At 45.6% G+C, this 17,641-nt stretch overlaps 1 protein-coding gene across 1 annotated transcript; it reads left to right on the top strand.

Moving 5' to 3' along the window:
- The first annotated feature begins 437 nt into the window (after positions 1-437).
- On the top strand, positions 438-17,605 carry LOC135110007 (uncharacterized). The gene is made up of 15 exons (XM_064021998.1): positions 438-1,179; positions 6,929-6,996; positions 7,365-7,503; positions 7,708-7,886; positions 8,680-8,827; positions 9,376-9,394; positions 10,619-11,374; positions 11,513-11,662; positions 11,977-12,150; positions 12,701-12,824; positions 13,423-13,585; positions 14,908-15,013; positions 15,171-16,070; positions 16,781-16,916; positions 17,089-17,605. The coding sequence occupies exons 2-13, from the start codon at positions 6,979-6,981 to the stop codon at positions 15,337-15,339; spliced, it is 2,145 nt and encodes a 714-aa protein (XP_063878068.1). The 5' UTR covers positions 438-1,179; positions 6,929-6,978; the 3' UTR covers positions 15,340-16,070; positions 16,781-16,916; positions 17,089-17,605.
- Positions 17,606-17,641: the final 36 nt, after the last annotated feature.

Here is a 17,641-nt window from a genome sequence, read left to right on the forward strand (position 1 = left end):
TATCATATTAATTGCAAAGCGAACTCCCATTTGGAGGTGTGTTGCGCTGCGGTCCGTCACTGCTAGTCACTCGGCTAATGAACCCATCAACGGGGTTAATTATGGCCCGTGATTCACTGTTTCACGCCTCCTCTCCCTCCGGTGGCCGCGCGACTGATGATTAGGAAGCGAGATTGATAAATGGAGAGAGACACGGAAATATGTAAATAGAGAGACAGAGAGAGGAAGATAAATTGATATGTATAGAGATCTTAGTATGAATCCTTCTGCATTTCCCTTTTTTTTTATGATGTGCGTGTATATTTTCATTATTTTGGATGTATACCTTGTCTTTTTTAGTATATATGTTTATTCGATGATGATACTTTTTGTATTTTCTTAATTTTATTTCGCTCGCCTCGTAATTTTTCGCTCCTTCGCATTGCAGGAAGAACCCGTGTGAGTGACGTTTATGGTAAGGAATGACGAGCGGAAATCTTTGACCAGGCACGACTTTGGAAGGTGATTCTGGGGTTTTCTTGGTGTTGCCCTCTGGTTCACCATCACCATCTAGTACCACCACCATCACCAACAACAATACCATCAACTGTTACTTACATTACTACTACGACTACCATTGCCACCATCACCAGTACTACTAAACTGCAACAACAACATCAACAACAACAACAACATCATCATCAGTCACAACACCATGACAGCGACACACCGCCACTGACCACTGCCTTGCTAATCACGGGCTGCAGACACTGAGCCACGGGAGTCACTTTGGGAGGACTGACTGGCTGACTGAGTTACTACGTTCCATAAAAGTGAAATTGCAGTTTCTCGAGTTGATCCGATGCTCAGCCAAGCATACGAGGAGAAGGAGGAGAAAGAAGAAGAGAGACAGTTAAGGAGTACTTCCAGTCAGTAAGGCCTGAGCCACCATCGAGTAAGGAGCTTTCTCGCCATCCTTTCCACTCCGCCTCACTCCCTCGCTCGCTGCGCTGCCGGATCTCTCGTCTTAGTAACGGAGCAGCATTTCTCCCCTCCCGGTGCCTCGTCCAAGCTGTGTCTTACGTTCCAGCCGTCGAGAAGTTCTTATTTATAGGTGTTAAGAAGTTTTTGTTTATATCATTCAAGAGGAGAGTTCTGGGCCCCGAGCACCGCCCTTGTCTCGCCCGCCTTGGGGTTGTGGTAAGTGAGCGTCGGGCTTCATGTTTCTTGTGATTTACAGATGTGGTTCAGGTGAGTGATGGCCTCCGTGGATGTCTGCTGGGGCTGGAGGCGTGGGTGGCGTGGCGGAGGGAGCAGAGGGAAATTGTAGTATTGAGTAATCACTTGATCCATTGCTCGCCTGCTTTAAGTGATGAAGCATGATTTGCTGTCACACACACACACACACACACACACACACACACACACACACACACACACACACACACACACACCTCTAAGCCATAAAGATAAGGGGGTTTTGGGTACATTTAATACTTTTTATCTAGTGAGCGGTGGCGAGGGGAAAATTTTATCGTCTTTTTTTCGTTGTCCTAACAGGGGCGCGATAAAATGAAACTTTGGACACTTTTCCGATGCAAGCGGCGATGAAAGAACATTTTACATACTCTGACTTTTTCCCCCTGGCGAGAGCGGTAGTTAAGGACATTAATTTTCCATGTTTTTCAAAGGGCAGGGTTAACTCTCGTGTTTACAAATAATAAAACAATGAAACCCACGCAACATTAAACAGAACATACTCACCTGACGTGCCTTAATTAAAAGCAGTCAGTAGCGTTTTGTATCATCTGAAATGCAAACGCAATATTTACCGCATTTCTCTGACACTTTAGTATGTATACAATGCGCGGAGCTGGAATTAATTTGATGTACCAGAGTATGATGTTATTTCGCTGATTGAATTAGTCTCTGCTTTTTTTTTTCTTTTTATTTACTTTTCTTTCGCCCTCCTCCAGTCCCTGTGTGGATCATGTACCTCGCAGACGCGCGCGCTTATGTGAGAGAGAGTGTGTGTGTGTCTGTGTGTGTGTGTGTGTGTGTGTGTGTGTGTGTGTGTGTGTGTGCAGGTGTCTAGAGCACATGGGCAGCAGTAGGGACCGTTGTGCACCTCATGTTAGTGGTAAAGAAAAGAAGAAGAAGAAAAAAGATATCTGTTGACTCTCCCAACAACAAACAGTTCTTCCTCTGGTGCTGCAGCTGACTTGCTTTCCTCCTCCTCCTCCTCCTCCTCCTCCTCCTCCTCCTCCTCCTCCTCCTCCTTCCTGCACATCAATCACTCCATCATCTCTGAGGCACCTAAACTGAATGTGTGTGTGTGTGTGTGTGTGTGTGTGTGTGCTAAATAGTCAATGTACAGTGGAGCAGCGGTAGTGTGGGTGGCCGGCTGGAGGAGTGGAGGGGTCGTGGTGGGGTGGAAGAAGGGGTGGAGAGGTGGAGGGGGCAAGGTAGAGGTTTACACGGCCTCAGGTGAATTATTTCCTCCTCCTCCTCCTCCACTTCCCCCCTCCTCTTCTTTCTCTTCCTCCTCCTCCTCCTCCTCCTCCTCCTCCTCCTCCTCCTCCTCCTCCTCTTCTTCCATCATTATGTTTTCTTTATTAATGCCATGTATTTTTATTCTCAACTCGTCGTGTGTGTGTGTGTGTGTGTGTGTGTGTGTGTGTGTGTGTGTGTGTGTGTGTGTGTGTGTGTGTGTGTGTGTGTGTCTATGCAAGTACAAAAAAGAAAAAGGAAAGTTCCGTCACTCCACAGCGTTGTTTACAAAAGGGGAGGGAAAAAACGAGGAAAAAAAGGGAAAAAAATGACAAGACGTGAAGCAAAGTTGCGGTCGACATAACGGAGACACGGTGACCGCTCTCCAGAGAATAAAGATAAAAAAATAAATAAACAAGGAAAAAAACAGATAGATAAAAATGGATAAATGGATCATTATACGCGATAAAAAGCAACACTGCAGCCAGACGAACCGCAAATCACCATCCGCTGTGTGTGTGTGTGTGTGTGTGTGTGTGTTTGTGTGTATGTGTGTGTGTGTCAGCTTGTTAGTTCGTTTGTTCGTTAATCAGTCAGTCTGTCAATTATTTAGTTACTCAGTTGGTAAGTCAGTTTCTGTCTCAGTTATTTGGTCAGTAAGTAAGTCAGTTACTCATTTATTTGGTTACTTACACGGATATTTAATAATTTAGTTAATTAATTAGTTAGGATGTTTACTAGCGGATTAGTTCATTAGTTGGTTATTTAGCTAGTTAGATGGATGGTTATTCAGTCAATTACTTTGATAGCCCAGTGGTTAGTTAGCAAGTTAGTCATTCAGTCAGTTAGTCAGTCAGCTACTAAGTGAGGAAATTGGTTAGTTAGGTAGTTCCATGCTCCCCTTGTCTCAGGATCCTGCGTGTTTGTCGCGTTAAATGAAGTCATTATGAGAAACGTGACTGCCGGGGGTGGTGGCGAGACTCAGCCCGCAGGCCCCTGAGATCACCTTCCGGGACAAACAATCTCTCTCTCTCTCTCTCTCTCTCTCTCTCTCCTCTCTCTCTCTCTCTCTCTCTCTCTCTCTCTCTCCTGGGCCGCCACCTGCCGTCATCATCACCACCTGTTGTTGCGTCCGTCATCCCGCCACGCCTCACGTCCCGAAAGTGGCTCACTAGGTCCTGCGGGCACGTGACCTACTTTCCTGGCAGTCATCTAGACCCGTAGTCATCATGCACGCACCCACCCACACACACACACACACACACACACACACACACACACACACACAAACCGGATCAATGTATACGTAGGAATGTTTTTTTTTTTTTTCCCTTATCTCTGTGCAGTAAAACTCGTCACATTTCTTTATCCCTGTGGCAAATCGCTTTCTCCCACAGTGTACCTATGTTGTTCCGCAATGAGAAGACAGGGAAAGGAAAGCAAAGGAGGTGAAATAGACGCCAAAAACAGTACAACAGTTAACCGTTTGTCTTTTTCCTTCTATTCTCCTCCCGGTGCTTCTCTCATCGCCATAGGTCCTCTCAGCCGTTGCAGTGAAGCCTCAGACTAGAGCAGACAGTAGCCGGGGGATCTGGGACGGGAGGGAGGAAGGGAGGGAGGAAGGAAGGCAGTTGAGACCAGAACATCCGGGCCTGGAATCATACGAGGACAGGGTGGGGGGTGGAAGGGCAAATGCTTCGGAATTGATGGTCGTGGAAGCTATACATAACAGCAGTCTGAGCACTATCCCCCTCCCCCCCCCCTCTCTCTCTCTCTCTCTCTCTCTGGGGAAGCCCTTACTCCTTGAAGGTAGCCGGCGCCGAGCGGGTCCACATAACGGCGTGTTTGGCTGCGAGTCAGCGCGCGCGGTGGACTGAGCGAGCACCTTGCTGCTTCCCTTTGTCACAGGTGTTACGGCAGGCAGGTGCGGCACGTGTTACCCCTCCCCCCTGCATGAGGGATGGAGGGATGGAGGTATGGAGGTAACCCACTGCCAATCTCCTCTTTCCTCTTCCTATAATCTCGCCCAGCCGCTACGTCTCGATCTCGCGTTTCCTCCCGCCGCCTCCAGGCCGCCGCAACGGAACCTGGGGGAAAGTTAGTGAACCTCAGTCACCCCACTTCAGTCCCTCCTCCTCCTCCTCCTCCGTCGCCTCTTCCTCTTCTTCCTCCTTCACCCGTTTCCGTGCACGCCTTGTTCCTCCCTCCACGCCCCTCCCATAGCACGCACGTACACTTTTTCCTGTACACCACCACGCTCACGCACACACGTTCGCACACACACAGCACGCGCATCGAGAAAGATGCGTACCTTTTCTTGTTTATTTTGCTACTCTTGATGGTGTGTTTGTTGCAGTGGTAGCAGTAATAGTAACGGTAGCAGTAGTAGTAGTAGTAGTAGTAGTAGTAATAGTAGTAGTAGTAGTAGTTATGTTGTTGCTGTAAAATATTCTTGACAGCTCATAGGGGAAGGAAGGAAAAAGGAAAAGAAGAAGCTAAAGTATGAGGGAGTGAAGGAGAAAGCAAAAACAAGCAAGAAGGAAGGAACTGAAAAAAAAAAAGGGGAGGCAAAGAGGAAGAAAGGGAAGGAGTGGTTGTGGAACTGATCTCTAATAAACACAACTGCTCCTGTGGGTTTTTGTCTCATGTTTTGTGGCTCCCCTTAATGCAGAGAGAGAGAGAGAGAGAGAGAGAGAGAGAGAGAGAGAGAGAGAGAGAGAGAGAGAGAGAGAGAGAGAGAGAGAGAGAATAATTTGTGGGAGGAGAAAGGTAACAGGTTGATCTTTCTTAATTGCTACATAGGGAAAGCGACTTACTTATCGCCTGAGAGAGAGAGAGAGAGAGAGAGAGAGAGAGAGAGAGAGAGAGAGAGAGAGAGAGAGAGAGAGAGAGCATTATTATGAGTAAACCTTCGGCTTTTTTCCCTCGTTGTCTGTCAGTCATTGGGAATTCCATCTAAAGAAACTCAAACTCCACACCGCTCTCTGCCAGTTAAAAGCGAGATCTCCCTTCAAAAAAAAAACTGAAATTTAGATGCGTTTTAACTCGGTAATCACGCAGCAGATCACAGAGCGCCACTTAATGACAGTAACATGTGTAAATAAAAAGTTCCTTCCCTGATTTTTTTTTTTTTTTTTTTACTTTCCTCGCTGACAGTTTTAACTCCAAATTCAGACTTGTTTTAACTTGGTAATCTCCCAGCACATCACGCAGCGCCACTTGCCAATAGAAGCATGTGCGGATAAAAAGTTTCCTGGCTGATAGTTTGCTTTCGTTGCTTTCGTCAGCGCAACATATGCCACGGTTCGGTAAAAGGGAGGTATTAGCATCGTCACATGGCAGCGTGGTCACAAATTACTATGGCCAGCGTTGTGCGCCATATTGTCTTGTGAAACTACTATGCATGGAGAATCGCATTAGGGAAATTTGAGGCCAGTAACACTTTCACTGCTAATGACATTGTGACGCTTTATCTTAGAAGATGATCTTACTGAGTGGAAAACTGAAGGCTCTGAAAAGTTTTAAGTGCGTCACATCAATAGTGTCTTTCGAAATTTTACTCTATGCCTACATCAGAGAATTATATTTACTTTAAGGAGAGGTGACAGCAGTTAAAGAATAAACAAAATTTGAATACATAAAAGTTTGAAGTGCGCCTTACGTCCTCTGCTACTCCTATTTGTGGTATTTTCGAAATTTTACTCTTAAACTTACACCAGAACGTTTTATTTACCTTGAGGGAACGCCATAGCAGTCTAAGGGCAAACAACATTTGAGTACACAAATAAAACGCACTTACAAATGATGTCGGACCGTTAGACATATACACAGATGCAATACTGGAGAGAATGTAGGCCAGCAAGACACTTTAAAGCCACTGAAGAATATAGACAAAATTTCAACCCATTGACTGAGACTTAGAAGAGTGGTGTAGAAAGTAGACGCGTAAGTAGGCACTTCACTGAGATTTAAAGATGTAATGAATATATAAGGAGGATCTGAAACCATTAAATAAACGTTAGAATATAATAATAGAGGTATTGGACAACGTCACGTTCAAACATACAACAGATTGAAGTTATTTTAAGCTCAAGAAAAATTTAAAGATATGCACAAAGGATCTTCAGACACTTCACTGGGATTTAAAGATGTAATAAAGACATAAGGAGGATCTGAAATCACTAAATAAGGGTTAAAATATAATAACAGAGGTACTGGACCATTTCACGCTCAGACATACAACAGACAGAAGTTATTTTAAGCTCAAGAGAAATTTAAAGATACATAAAGAGGATTTTCAGACACAGAAGGTAAAAGTAACCGAGCCCTCTACCCTTGACATGAGCGGGGAGGCGTCGGTCATTCCAGCGACGAGGGAGCGGAAGTGTGTTGCGGTCGGAGGTGGACGGGTGAGGTGAGGGGGCGCTGAGGGCTTACACTTACTGTACTTGTTCTCCAGATGGCACCGTGAGGGAGGGAGGAGCAACCCATCGTGCCCGTGACCTCAAAATGTCCCCAACTTTGCTGGTGAGTTGTGTGTCATCGCCTGTTTCTCCCTGAGGCTCGCCACAGCACGTACAGACTTTTGGTTACTTTATTCTCACACTTTCTAATTGTTTGAGACTTCCTGTTTTCTTTCCGAGTCATGATTTATACGTTTTCTTCCCTTTGGAGGCGATTGTCGTTTGTTTCATAATATTATCTTACACTTACCAGGTATTTATGGATAAGGATGATAGGAAGAATGAATATAGGAAGGTGTATTTTATATAGGGACTGCCACGTGTAGGTCTGATGGTTTCTTGTAGCTACCTTTATTTTCTTCTTATTTTATTTATTTTATTTTTTTCATTATATTCGTTACCTTTTTACTTGTCATTAATCCGTGCCCTCAGTGGTTTCTCCTGGCGGTGACGGCGACGCTGGTGGCCGGGGAGGAAACACAGGCGGCGAAGGTCGGGAAGGATGACACACATGATAACTCGACCGTCCTGTCTCCCGCTGAGGAGCTTCTGCAGGCGGCTAGGAAGGCTGGTGAGAGAGAGAGAGAGAGAGAGAGAGAGAGAGAGAGAGAGAGAGAGAGAGAGAGAGAGAGAGAGAGAGAGAGAGAGAGAGAGAGAGAGAGAGATGCATCGTCACAGTTTTATGCTTCGAATGTGGGCTTTCAAATTTTATGAATGAATCAAAATCCACTAGTGTGTGTGTGTGTGTGTGTGTGATCGTCAGCACTTCCGTCAGGATACGAACTCACGCTGGAGCGGCTGGACGAGGCAGTGGCCGCTAGTGACGAGCAGGTGAATCAACTGATGCCGGCGCCCGTGGCTGAGGCGTTCATCAGTCTGAGGCGCAATGACAACATTGACGTGATCAGAGAGAAAATGATTGGAATGATCTTCACTGGACAACCCCGTCCCTTGGTGAGTCCCCGCGCGTGTTGGCTTCCCATTATTGAGTCTCCGTGAGTTAGGAGGCTTCATTGAGTAAATCTTGATGGGTAGCTCTTAGTGATGGGCCTTTCATTGTTCTAGGTTCGAACTTCTAAAGATTTTGGTGTTTCTCCTTTATTCTTTTCGATAGACTCTAATGAAAATTATAGGGATTTCAAGAATGTGCCCATTATTCTGTTGGTATATTAACGAAGATTCTGTATGGTCAGAGGTAAAAACGCTGTTTAGAAGCTAACTAGTCATCTCTATAGTCTTATAAGAAACGAGCAAAACTTTTGCAGTAGTGAAAAATTGCTGATTAGCAGCTCTTATTCATTCGTTTTCGTTGAGCTTTAGTCCTTCCTCAAGGCTGGTTCATGCGAGCTTTGATGGTAGTGTACTTGCTCAAACTGCGGAATCAATTGCTTTTCCGGTCCGCTGATGTTGTGTTTTTTAGAGCGTTTACCTCCCGTTGCTTCTCAGTAGGTGAAGTTTAGTGCTTCCTCAGTGTTAGTTTATGCGAGATTTTATGGCAGCGTACTTGTGCAAACACTAGACTCAGTTGCTTTTCCAGTCAGCCGATGATGTGTTTTTCAGAGCGTTTACCTCCTGTTGGTTGATGCCATTCACAAACACTATCGTCCATCTTACCTCTACCTGTCTTCCCTAGGCGAAGCTCCACCTGGTGCCTCGTTCTTTAAGCCTCCAGTGACCCGCTTTTCACGCAAAGGCTCCAGAGAGGTACTGGTGCACTTGACATAATGGTGATCAATTTATCTTCCAGGGCCCCGCACCACCGCGTCTTCCTCACCAGATGGGAGGTCCCCCACTCTCCCGCCGCCAGCACATCCCCCCCCGCCTCCACCCTCCCCGCCCGCCCCAACCCACCACCACCCTCCTCCAACAGACGGAACCCCTTCTCGAGGTTTCACGTGAGTTCTTGCTGCAGAGAAAGAGAGAGAGAGAGATAGAGATAGATAGAGAGAGAGAGAGAGAGAGAGAGAGAGAGAGAGAGAGAGAGAGAGAGAGAGAGAGAGAGAGAGAGAGAGAGAGAGAGAGAGAGAGTAATTTATCATGTATTGCCAAGGGATTCCCACATGACATCAGCGCTCAAACTTCAGCTGGTTCATTCCTGACTCCTGCCGCCTGATTAATCCTCTTTCCTCTCCCATATTTCCCTTCACTATTACTGTTATCACTATTATTGGAGTCATTGTTGAGTTATTATGTTATACTTTTATTCATTCATGTATTTTTATGGGGCAGGTTTTGCGCTGAACGTTTATTTCATTTGTCACTGCTTTGTGTGTGTGTGTGTGTGTGTGTGTGTGTGTGTGTGTGTGTGTGTGTGTGTGTGCCAATCATCACCCGAAGACGTAATAAACAAGAAGCAAATATACCTCTTGGTTCTCCTATTCTCATCTCTTAACACATCACCCCTCAGCCGTGAAGACAGAATAACGTAGTGTCTCTCCCGTAGGTGCAGTTCAACCCGCAAGGTGAGGCCAGCATCCAGAGCACCAGAAGTAGGTTGATGAGCCTCAGTTAGAACCCTAGAGTAAGGATGAGTAGTGCGGGGGGGAGTAGCGAAGTGTCGGAGCGGTGAGGGAGCTACGCCGCCACTCTTCCTCAGCATCACCTCATTACCACCATCAGTCCTGCAGCCTCGCGAGTTTTTTTTTTTTTTTTTTTTCTAAGGAGTTTAGTGAGGAACGCAAAAATTATAAAAAGAATTCCCCTTAGCATGCTACTTCGTGATTTTTTTAAGAACTCTGGTCAAAAACAAAAATATTCTTTTAAAAAACTCGCTTAGCATGCCCCACGAAATTAAAAAAAAAATTATTATAAAGCGAGATTTCAAAAGGTTAGTCAGTTCTATTTTCGGAGTTGTCAAGATATTCCTCTTTCGAAAGGACACAAAAGTTATATAAAAAAAAATCCCTTTAAAATGTCACTCCTGAAAAAAAAAAAAACAATTATCAAAGTAGATTTCAAAAGGCTAGTCAGTTTGTTTTCCGAGTTGTCATGATACTCCCACGAAACAGTTCAACATTGGCATTACCGGAGGGCGCGAGGTGGTGGCGAGGTGTGAGGAGGAGAGGCGATGTAAGCTCTTCAAGTAAGTGGCCATGAGTTTCCTGCTGGCTGTTTCCCTTCCTACTTGCATGCCCTACAGATCCCCTGGTGCTGCTCCTGCTAGCTAAGTGCATTTGTCTATGTGTTATATTAGCATCTATCATAATACTAAATGTTCATTGTGTGTCTTTTAAATATACTAATGCCTCGCTGCTACATATTCAAAACAACTAATTACTTTATCAACGCTATCATACTCGTTGGTTTGCGTGTTTGCCTCAGCTTTGTACTATCTCGAGCTTGTGTCTTGCATATAAAGTGCCAAGGGTGCATAGAGCGTTCCTTAACTCCAACTGACTGGTGGCGGAGGTGACAGGTGAGCTTTGAATGACTCGATGACGTGAACGTACTGGTGGGAGGGAGTTGTCTGGACGTTAGTGTACACATGTTTACCTGGGTGATAGAAGCGAGAGGAAGCACTGGGTGTCCATAGAGTAGAAGAGATGGTGTTAGTTTTACAGTAGAGACAGAAGGTTATGGTTGTACAGTAGAGGCGGGAGGAGGTGTTGATTGTACAGTAGAGGCGGGAGAAAGTGTTGGTTGTACAGCAGAGGCGGGAGGAGGTGTTGGTTGTACAGTTGATGCGGGAGGTGTTGGTTGTACAGTAGAGACGGCAGGTGTTGGTTGTACAGTAGATGCGGGAGGTGTTGGTTGTACAGTAGAAGCGGGAGGAGGTGTTGGTTGTACAGTAGAGACGGCAGATGTTGGTTGTACAGAATACAGAAGGGGAGTGTCAGGCCAAGTGGTCTCATGTGTCACTGGTCTCGGTCTCACCCTGGCCGTGTCTCCCCAGAGGTGCCGTCGCCGCAAGAAATCCTGAAGCCGCTGCCATTCGAGCCCGGCCCCACAATGGTCAAGTTCCCGCCACACCATCCCGCCCCGGCCCCTGCTCCGCCGCGCCAGAACCCCGGGCCGCCCCCAAGCTTCTCGAAACCCGTTGAAGACTTCAGCAACACTGTTGGGCCAGACTTCGGCCCCGTCACCTTCACGGAGTTCGGGGGACCAAACTTCGGCTTTCAGAACAACTTTGAAAATGATTTTGGAGAGTTCAGCTCAGAGAAGCTTCACCCGAGGCCCCCGCGACCCTCCCCCGGGCCGCGGCCTTCCCCACCCGGACCCAGGCCCCCTCCACCGTCCTCCAAGCGCCCTCCCACGCCGCACAGATCCCCACCACGCCCAGCTCCACCTAGATCCACCTCGCACCCACCATCCCGCCCACCGCCTCGCACGTCTTCCCGTCCACGCCCGAGCGGTTTCAGCAACAGCGGGATTTTAGACGGCAGAGGCGAGGGCTGTGTCAAGTACACAGAGGACATCTGTCTGGACACCGAGAAGTACCCGCAGTGAGTGGAGGAGTGTGTGTGTGTGTGTGTGTGTGTGTGTGTGTGTGTGTGTGTGTGTGTGTGTATGTACGTGTGTGTGTGTCTTAGTGATGATTACCTGTCCTTTTACTGAGTCTTGTCTTCCTGTGCCGTTGACAGCGAAGCCATCCTGTCATCGCTGGTGCATGACCCCGCCCGCGCACGCAGTATGGTGGCCGAGGTCAGGTCGCAGAGCGCTGACGAACTTGTGGACGGTGTGACGGCGGCGCAAGAATCCAAATACGACTTCCAGCATTACTTTGGCAACAGGTGGGTCTACTCCCCGCGCTGCCGTCTCGCTTAAATCAGCAGTGTGTGTGAAAGGAGGCAACTTCATAACCTGAATCACTTGAAAGACGGATAAAAACGTACATTTATTGCTACTGCGTCACGTAGGAAATAGTATAATCTCTTCTTTAGCATTAAAATGAGCAAATTCAAGGATTAATCACTTGAAAGATGGGGAAAAAAAAAAACGTGTATTTATTGCTTCCATATTACGTATTAAATTATGTAATCACTTCTTTAGAATTAAGACCAGGAAATTCAAGGATTAAACTCCGTCACTTTCATCGATCTGACAGACGCACGGGAACTGATAACCACGTGCATCGGGACTTCGCGCAGGACGGTGGCTTCCTCTGCCCCTCGGAAGTGAAGTACGCCAGACCCAAACGCGCCAGAAACTCTAAGGGCGACTGGAAATTCGTGGTCAACATGGACAAGTACACACAGACGATACGGATGGAAAAGTGCCTGTAAGTTAGTCGAGTCTGGCAGGGTTGTGTATTTCATCGGGGTATTTTGGACAATTATTGTTGTCTCTGCTGATGATCACTGTTTTTTTTTTTTCTTCCCTTTTTATTTTTTTTCTCTCGCTTGAATGATTAACACATTTTTCTCTCTTTCATCATAAATGTTGGTATATTTCAAAGTCGGATATGTTCCATAGCACGTTCACTCAATATATATGATTTTTTTTTCTGTCTATATCACTCAGTATTGTTGTGTTCTTGACAGTATTGTTCATGCTTTTGACAAATGATGGAGCCAAACACCAGTGCAGCTTTATATTATTGCTGTTATGACAAAACAACACACACACACACACACACACACACACACACACACACACACACACACACACACACTCAATCAATACAGGTATACTAGATGAAAAAATAATAACAATAAGACAGGATTAGACGAGTGCAACTATGTAAATATAACTAGGTAAATACACACAACCACCACCACCACCACCACCACACACAGCAATAACAATACCGCCACCACCACCGCCCACAGGAAACCAGGTGGGGCGTGCAGTTATGTGTCGCACCATTACCGCGCCACGTGCAACCAGGTGTACAACTACCACCGTCTGCTCTCCTGGGAGGATGGCAGAGGACTCCACATGGATATCTTCAAGGTAAGACTGGATTCTGACAGCTCCTGGCTTGTTGTTGTTGTTGTTGTTGTTGTTGTTATTGTTGTTGTTGTTGTTAAGGTTTTTTCATCATCATCATCTTCATCTTCTACTATTTGTTCCTCTTTTTCTTCTTTTCTTCTTCTACTACTACTACTACTATTACTACTACTTCTTCACATTATTATTGTTATTATTATTATTATTATTACTATTATTATTATTATTATTATTATTATTATTATTATTATTATATTATTATTATTATCATCATCATCATTATCATCATCATCATCATTTTCATCATTTTACAAACGCAGCCAGAACATTCCTTATTACCAATACACATTACTTCACTAATGATAACATGTCCATTCGTATTACTGTCACAAATTACTCTACACGTGGTCTATGTAGGTTACCATGAACTGTTTTGTGTGGGTGGGCGGTGTCTGCGGTAGTCATGATCACAAACTGAGGAGCAGAGACGTCCCTTTACATATGTAGAGGAAGGTTTCTCCCCGCCCAGCCAACCGCTAACACCGCGCCTCGAATAATCCAGCACGCGGCTTTCTCCTCTAACATTCTCGCGGTTTTCCAGGTCCCCACGTGCTGTTCATGTCACATCCAGGGCTACGCATATATCTTCCCGCCCCTAAGCCGCCATCAGAACACCGCCTTTTCGGATCTCAACCCCCAGTACCTGCCCGGCCCCACAGACCTCGAGGCCCCAGGTAGCAAGAAGGAAGAGGAGGAAGGGAAAGGTTGGTGACAAATGACTTCACTAGTGACGTTTCTTGTTACTCTGTCCGCGTCTCTGCTTTGTGGGTGTTGGTGTTTCTCTGGCTTGTATTCAGCAACGCTCTGCTCTTTTCAAAGGCCACAGGGTTTTCAAGTGTTTCTCCAGATAATAATGTTGAAATTTTGTTAGTCTGTCACTAGAACCGTAAAAAAACACGCTTAAAACTCCGCGTGACTTCAACTAGGGCCTTTTCAATGTAGTGGAGGTGCGGCGCAGAAGTGTTTCAGAATATGGTCCTTAGTTTCATTTTCTTTCTTTCTTTCTTTGCTTGGGGAGGAGCTTCTCGTGTCTGTTTATCTGCCTTTTGTGTGTGTGTGTGTGTGTGTGTGTGTGTGTGTGTGTGTGTGTGTGTGTGTGTGTGTGTGTGTGTGTGTGTTTGTTGTCCGTCACTTCTTGTTTTTACTTTCATCTGATTGCGAAAGTTTGTCTTTTTTTTTATTTTATCTCTCTTTCTTTCTTTCTTTTACTACGTTTCTTATTTGCCTTCCTCACCCTGTTCGTATTTTGCTTCTAATCCAACAGCTCCATTACTTATTTCAAAATGAAGCTGTTTTTTTATTTATTTATTTATTTTTTTATTTTGTACTTTTACATTTGTCGTTCTTGGTCGCCTCTGTCTTCACCGCTCACGCAATAAGCTTGACGCACGACTCTCAGACCAAGGACCAAAGTTCCTCCTCCTCCAGGCAACACAGGAGCAATGGAACCCTGTGGAAGATTCATGCCGCAAAATATAGATACCAAAGTTACCCTTTCAATTAGGGCAGTCTAGACCATTTTCTTTTACACACTGGCCCATACTGAGAGAGAGAGAGAGAGAGAGAGAGAGAGAGAGAGAGAGAGAGAGAGAGAGAGAGAGAGAGAGAGAGAGAGAGAGAGAGAGTTCATTTGGTCTAATAGGATCCTCCTTAATGCTCTTTTGTTGCCTGGGGGAGTTCTGTCTCATATTAATGATCTTATTGGACAAAATTCGATGCTCTGTATTAATAAGGATTTTTTTTTCTCTCTTTTCTCACATCTTTCTCATATTCTTCATTATTCCATTATCCCACCCTTTCTTTCTTCCTATCTCTCCTTCCTCTGTTATCACACCACACATTCTCTTCACCACTTGCTATCTAATCATCCACTTTCCTCCTCCTCTGGCCATCTTTTCGTTTCCTGTCTCCTTCCTTTCCCCATTTCCTCCCTTCCTTCTTTCTTTCCTTGAATCCATCTCTTCCTCTTCCTCATCCTACTCTCTTTCTTTCGCCTCCTCCTTCTGTCATTCTTTTCTCCAAGCAGCCTACAGTCCCGTCAACTTTCCCAACGTTCCTCACATCAACCAGAGGAGACTACCTGCGCCACGCCCTCCCCACGGCCGCCCCACGCCCACCAAAGAGATAAGAAGGCAAGTACGGGAGGGATCACACAGGGAAGAGTTTAATGATCATTGGAAGTCGCTGAATCAGAAAACGGACCCTCGAAAACGAAGCAGTAAACGTAGACAAGCTTTTAATAACTTGTGACTTATTTTCTTACCCTTGTTTTGGTTTTAACTTCTGCAGGCGGACGCAGGAGGTTGAGAAGGAAGGCGAGGCTGTGAATCGGAGGCCGGAGGGTGGCAGGCGGCCTCAGAATGGTGCGGAATCAGAAGAGGACAGAGTGAACTACGGCTACCATCCCATCATTGACTTCTTCGATCAATATAGTCCTGCTGAAGAACACCAAAGATAAGAGGGTGTTGACAACTGGACGGAGATAGAGGGGGGGGAGTGAAAGACTGGAGAAGCGAAAGCAATGTTGGAAAAGAAAAAGGGTGCAGAATGAATGATGAATGGTGAATGCTGCAAATGAATAGATAAAAGTGAAAGATGAAGGAAAGCTTTAAAGTAAGAAAGGAAGGAGAGATAATGAAAAAAGCGTCTTCTTTTCATCCGATCTCTCATTCCTTTCCTCTCCCCCTGTCTCGCTTTATTTTGGTGGGTCCGGGTTCCACATATATTTATTGAATTCCTTCCAAACTTATTTATTCCTCAGCTGTTGTATGAGAAACTTTTTTTTTTGGCAAATTTATCTTTACGACCACAGGACTGTTATTTATTTATGTATAACTGTTGGCTACGAACTCTCTTGTTGTTATGGATTTCCTGACCTTGCCTGTTCCTTTTTATTGTACCTGTTGGAGAAATTGTTACTTGTGATTAAAGTCTTCCGGGACACGATGAGTTTACTATGTACCCATAAGCTATAGTTGTCCCTTAAAATCAAAAGGAGAAAATAAACAAGTCATTTATCAAACTGGAAGAGCCGAGCCTTGTCTCGAAACTACGTGCGCTGAGATCGAAGCACATAAGAGTGGTTTACGAAGCTGTTTCAGATCGTGTACGAGGGAGGACAAGGACGGTGCCATTACAGTCTCCGGCAAACCAGGGAAAACGGAAGATGTACGCTGCGGCTGTGAAAAGGTTAGTGATTCTACTGTTTTTGGATATTATTTGTGTTACTTTATAACCTTGTATAATTTTGAACGTCCCTCCATGTTCTGAGTTGGGGGTGGTGTTACGGCGTGTATTTATTGGTGTGAGCAGCCGAGATGAATGGTGAGGGTGTAGTGTGAAGAGCACAGGACGTCAGGGTTCTTCGTAACATTCGACTCAAAAGACTGTCACATTACGTTGTAAGTTGGTGATAATTCAGATAATGCGTAATTTATCACACGAGACTGAATCAATAGCGACCGTGGCGTCATCTGACCCTCCAGCCAATCAGCCTTAGGACCGTGTTCTGAAACACTTCTGATTACACCTCCTCTATTTTCAAAAGGTTTTACTTTAAGTGAAGCGGGTTTTTCAAGGCGTTTTCATGATACTGGTGACAAATGGACAATGTTAATAAGATAAAACACTATTAAGAGCCCGTTTAATCATCTCTGTTGCTTTTGAAAATAGTCGTAGTGAGAGAACAAAGCGTTTCAGAATACGGGCCTTAGACTCGATATATATTAGCAAGTCTGAAGAGCCTAGTTAGTCTCTTGTCTACACCTAACAGTTCTCACTTACTGAGGTTGTTCTCAATATGCAAATTATCCAATTATTAATTAACCAACGAAACCATTATATGGCTTTGTGATTAATACTTATGCCTATGTCTTTGAAATGGATCCTTCCGTATTCAGGAAACGTACCGATGGAGGCCCAGGACAGGTGACCATTGGCGCGGCGGCCGCCTGCGCCGCTGCCACCACCACCACCACCAACAACAACAACAACAACACACCTAGATCTCGTTCCATTTCGCTGCCTGGCGTGACTGTGAGTACTGGAGTGTGGTCAGGTACTTGAGAAACTGAATTACGGATGTTTTTCGTGTGTGTGTGTGTGTGTGTGTGTGTGTGTTCTGAGGGGCGCGAATGACCCTACCATACTGACTGCCATTATTGCCGACGTTCGCCTCGCTTTGCCTAACGCTGTGACCACCCTACAGTTCCACGGCGGCTCCTCCCCCCACGGCACCTCCTCCATGGTTGTCCTTTCGCCCACCTCCTATACGCGGCCTGCCAATACCGACGCTAGATCTGCCCCGACTTCCCCGGCAAGGATGCCGTTCCCTGAAGGAGCACAGGCCCAGGAACACCCACGGGCCTTGTACATACCTGATGATCCCTACCCGAGGATGTATGTAGCCGGGAGCCCCAAGCCGATGGTCATGTATCCCAGAGGCAGTACTGTCAGCCAGGTCAGGTTCAAGCCTTCCAAGCCCCAATAATGTTCTGAAGGGGCATGTGTAGAAGACTTGGCGCCTCACCGACAACGAGGGAAATTACTGTTGGATTTTTAAGGTTTTATAGGTTTTAAACTAATGATCTCGTGTTAACAAAGGTCAGTTTTAAGAAACTTTTTAACGAGCCTGCTAGGTCTCTCTTACCAGGAGACAACGGCAACAGGCGTAACGCACAGTGTTCCTCTGTATGTACTTGACGTGAATAAAAGTTGTCTCACTGTGTTGGAAATTGCTTTCTTCCTGGGTTGATACAGTC

The sequence above is a fragment of the Scylla paramamosain genome, chromosome 19, assembly GCF_035594125.1.
Source record: "Scylla paramamosain isolate STU-SP2022 chromosome 19, ASM3559412v1, whole genome shotgun sequence".
Taxonomy (NCBI): domain Eukaryota; kingdom Metazoa; phylum Arthropoda; class Malacostraca; order Decapoda; family Portunidae; genus Scylla; species Scylla paramamosain.

Bases quoted from the DNA above. Each gene is read 5' to 3' on its own strand.
- LOC135110007 (XM_064021998.1), top strand. The intron at 7,504-7,707 runs GTGAGAGAGAGA...CACTTCCGTCAG, and splicing joins GCAGGCGGCTAGGAAGGCTG to GATACGAACTCACGCTGGAG. The intron at 12,151-12,700 runs GTAAGTTAGTCG...CACCGCCCACAG, and splicing joins ATACGGATGGAAAAGTGCCT to GAAACCAGGTGGGGCGTGCA.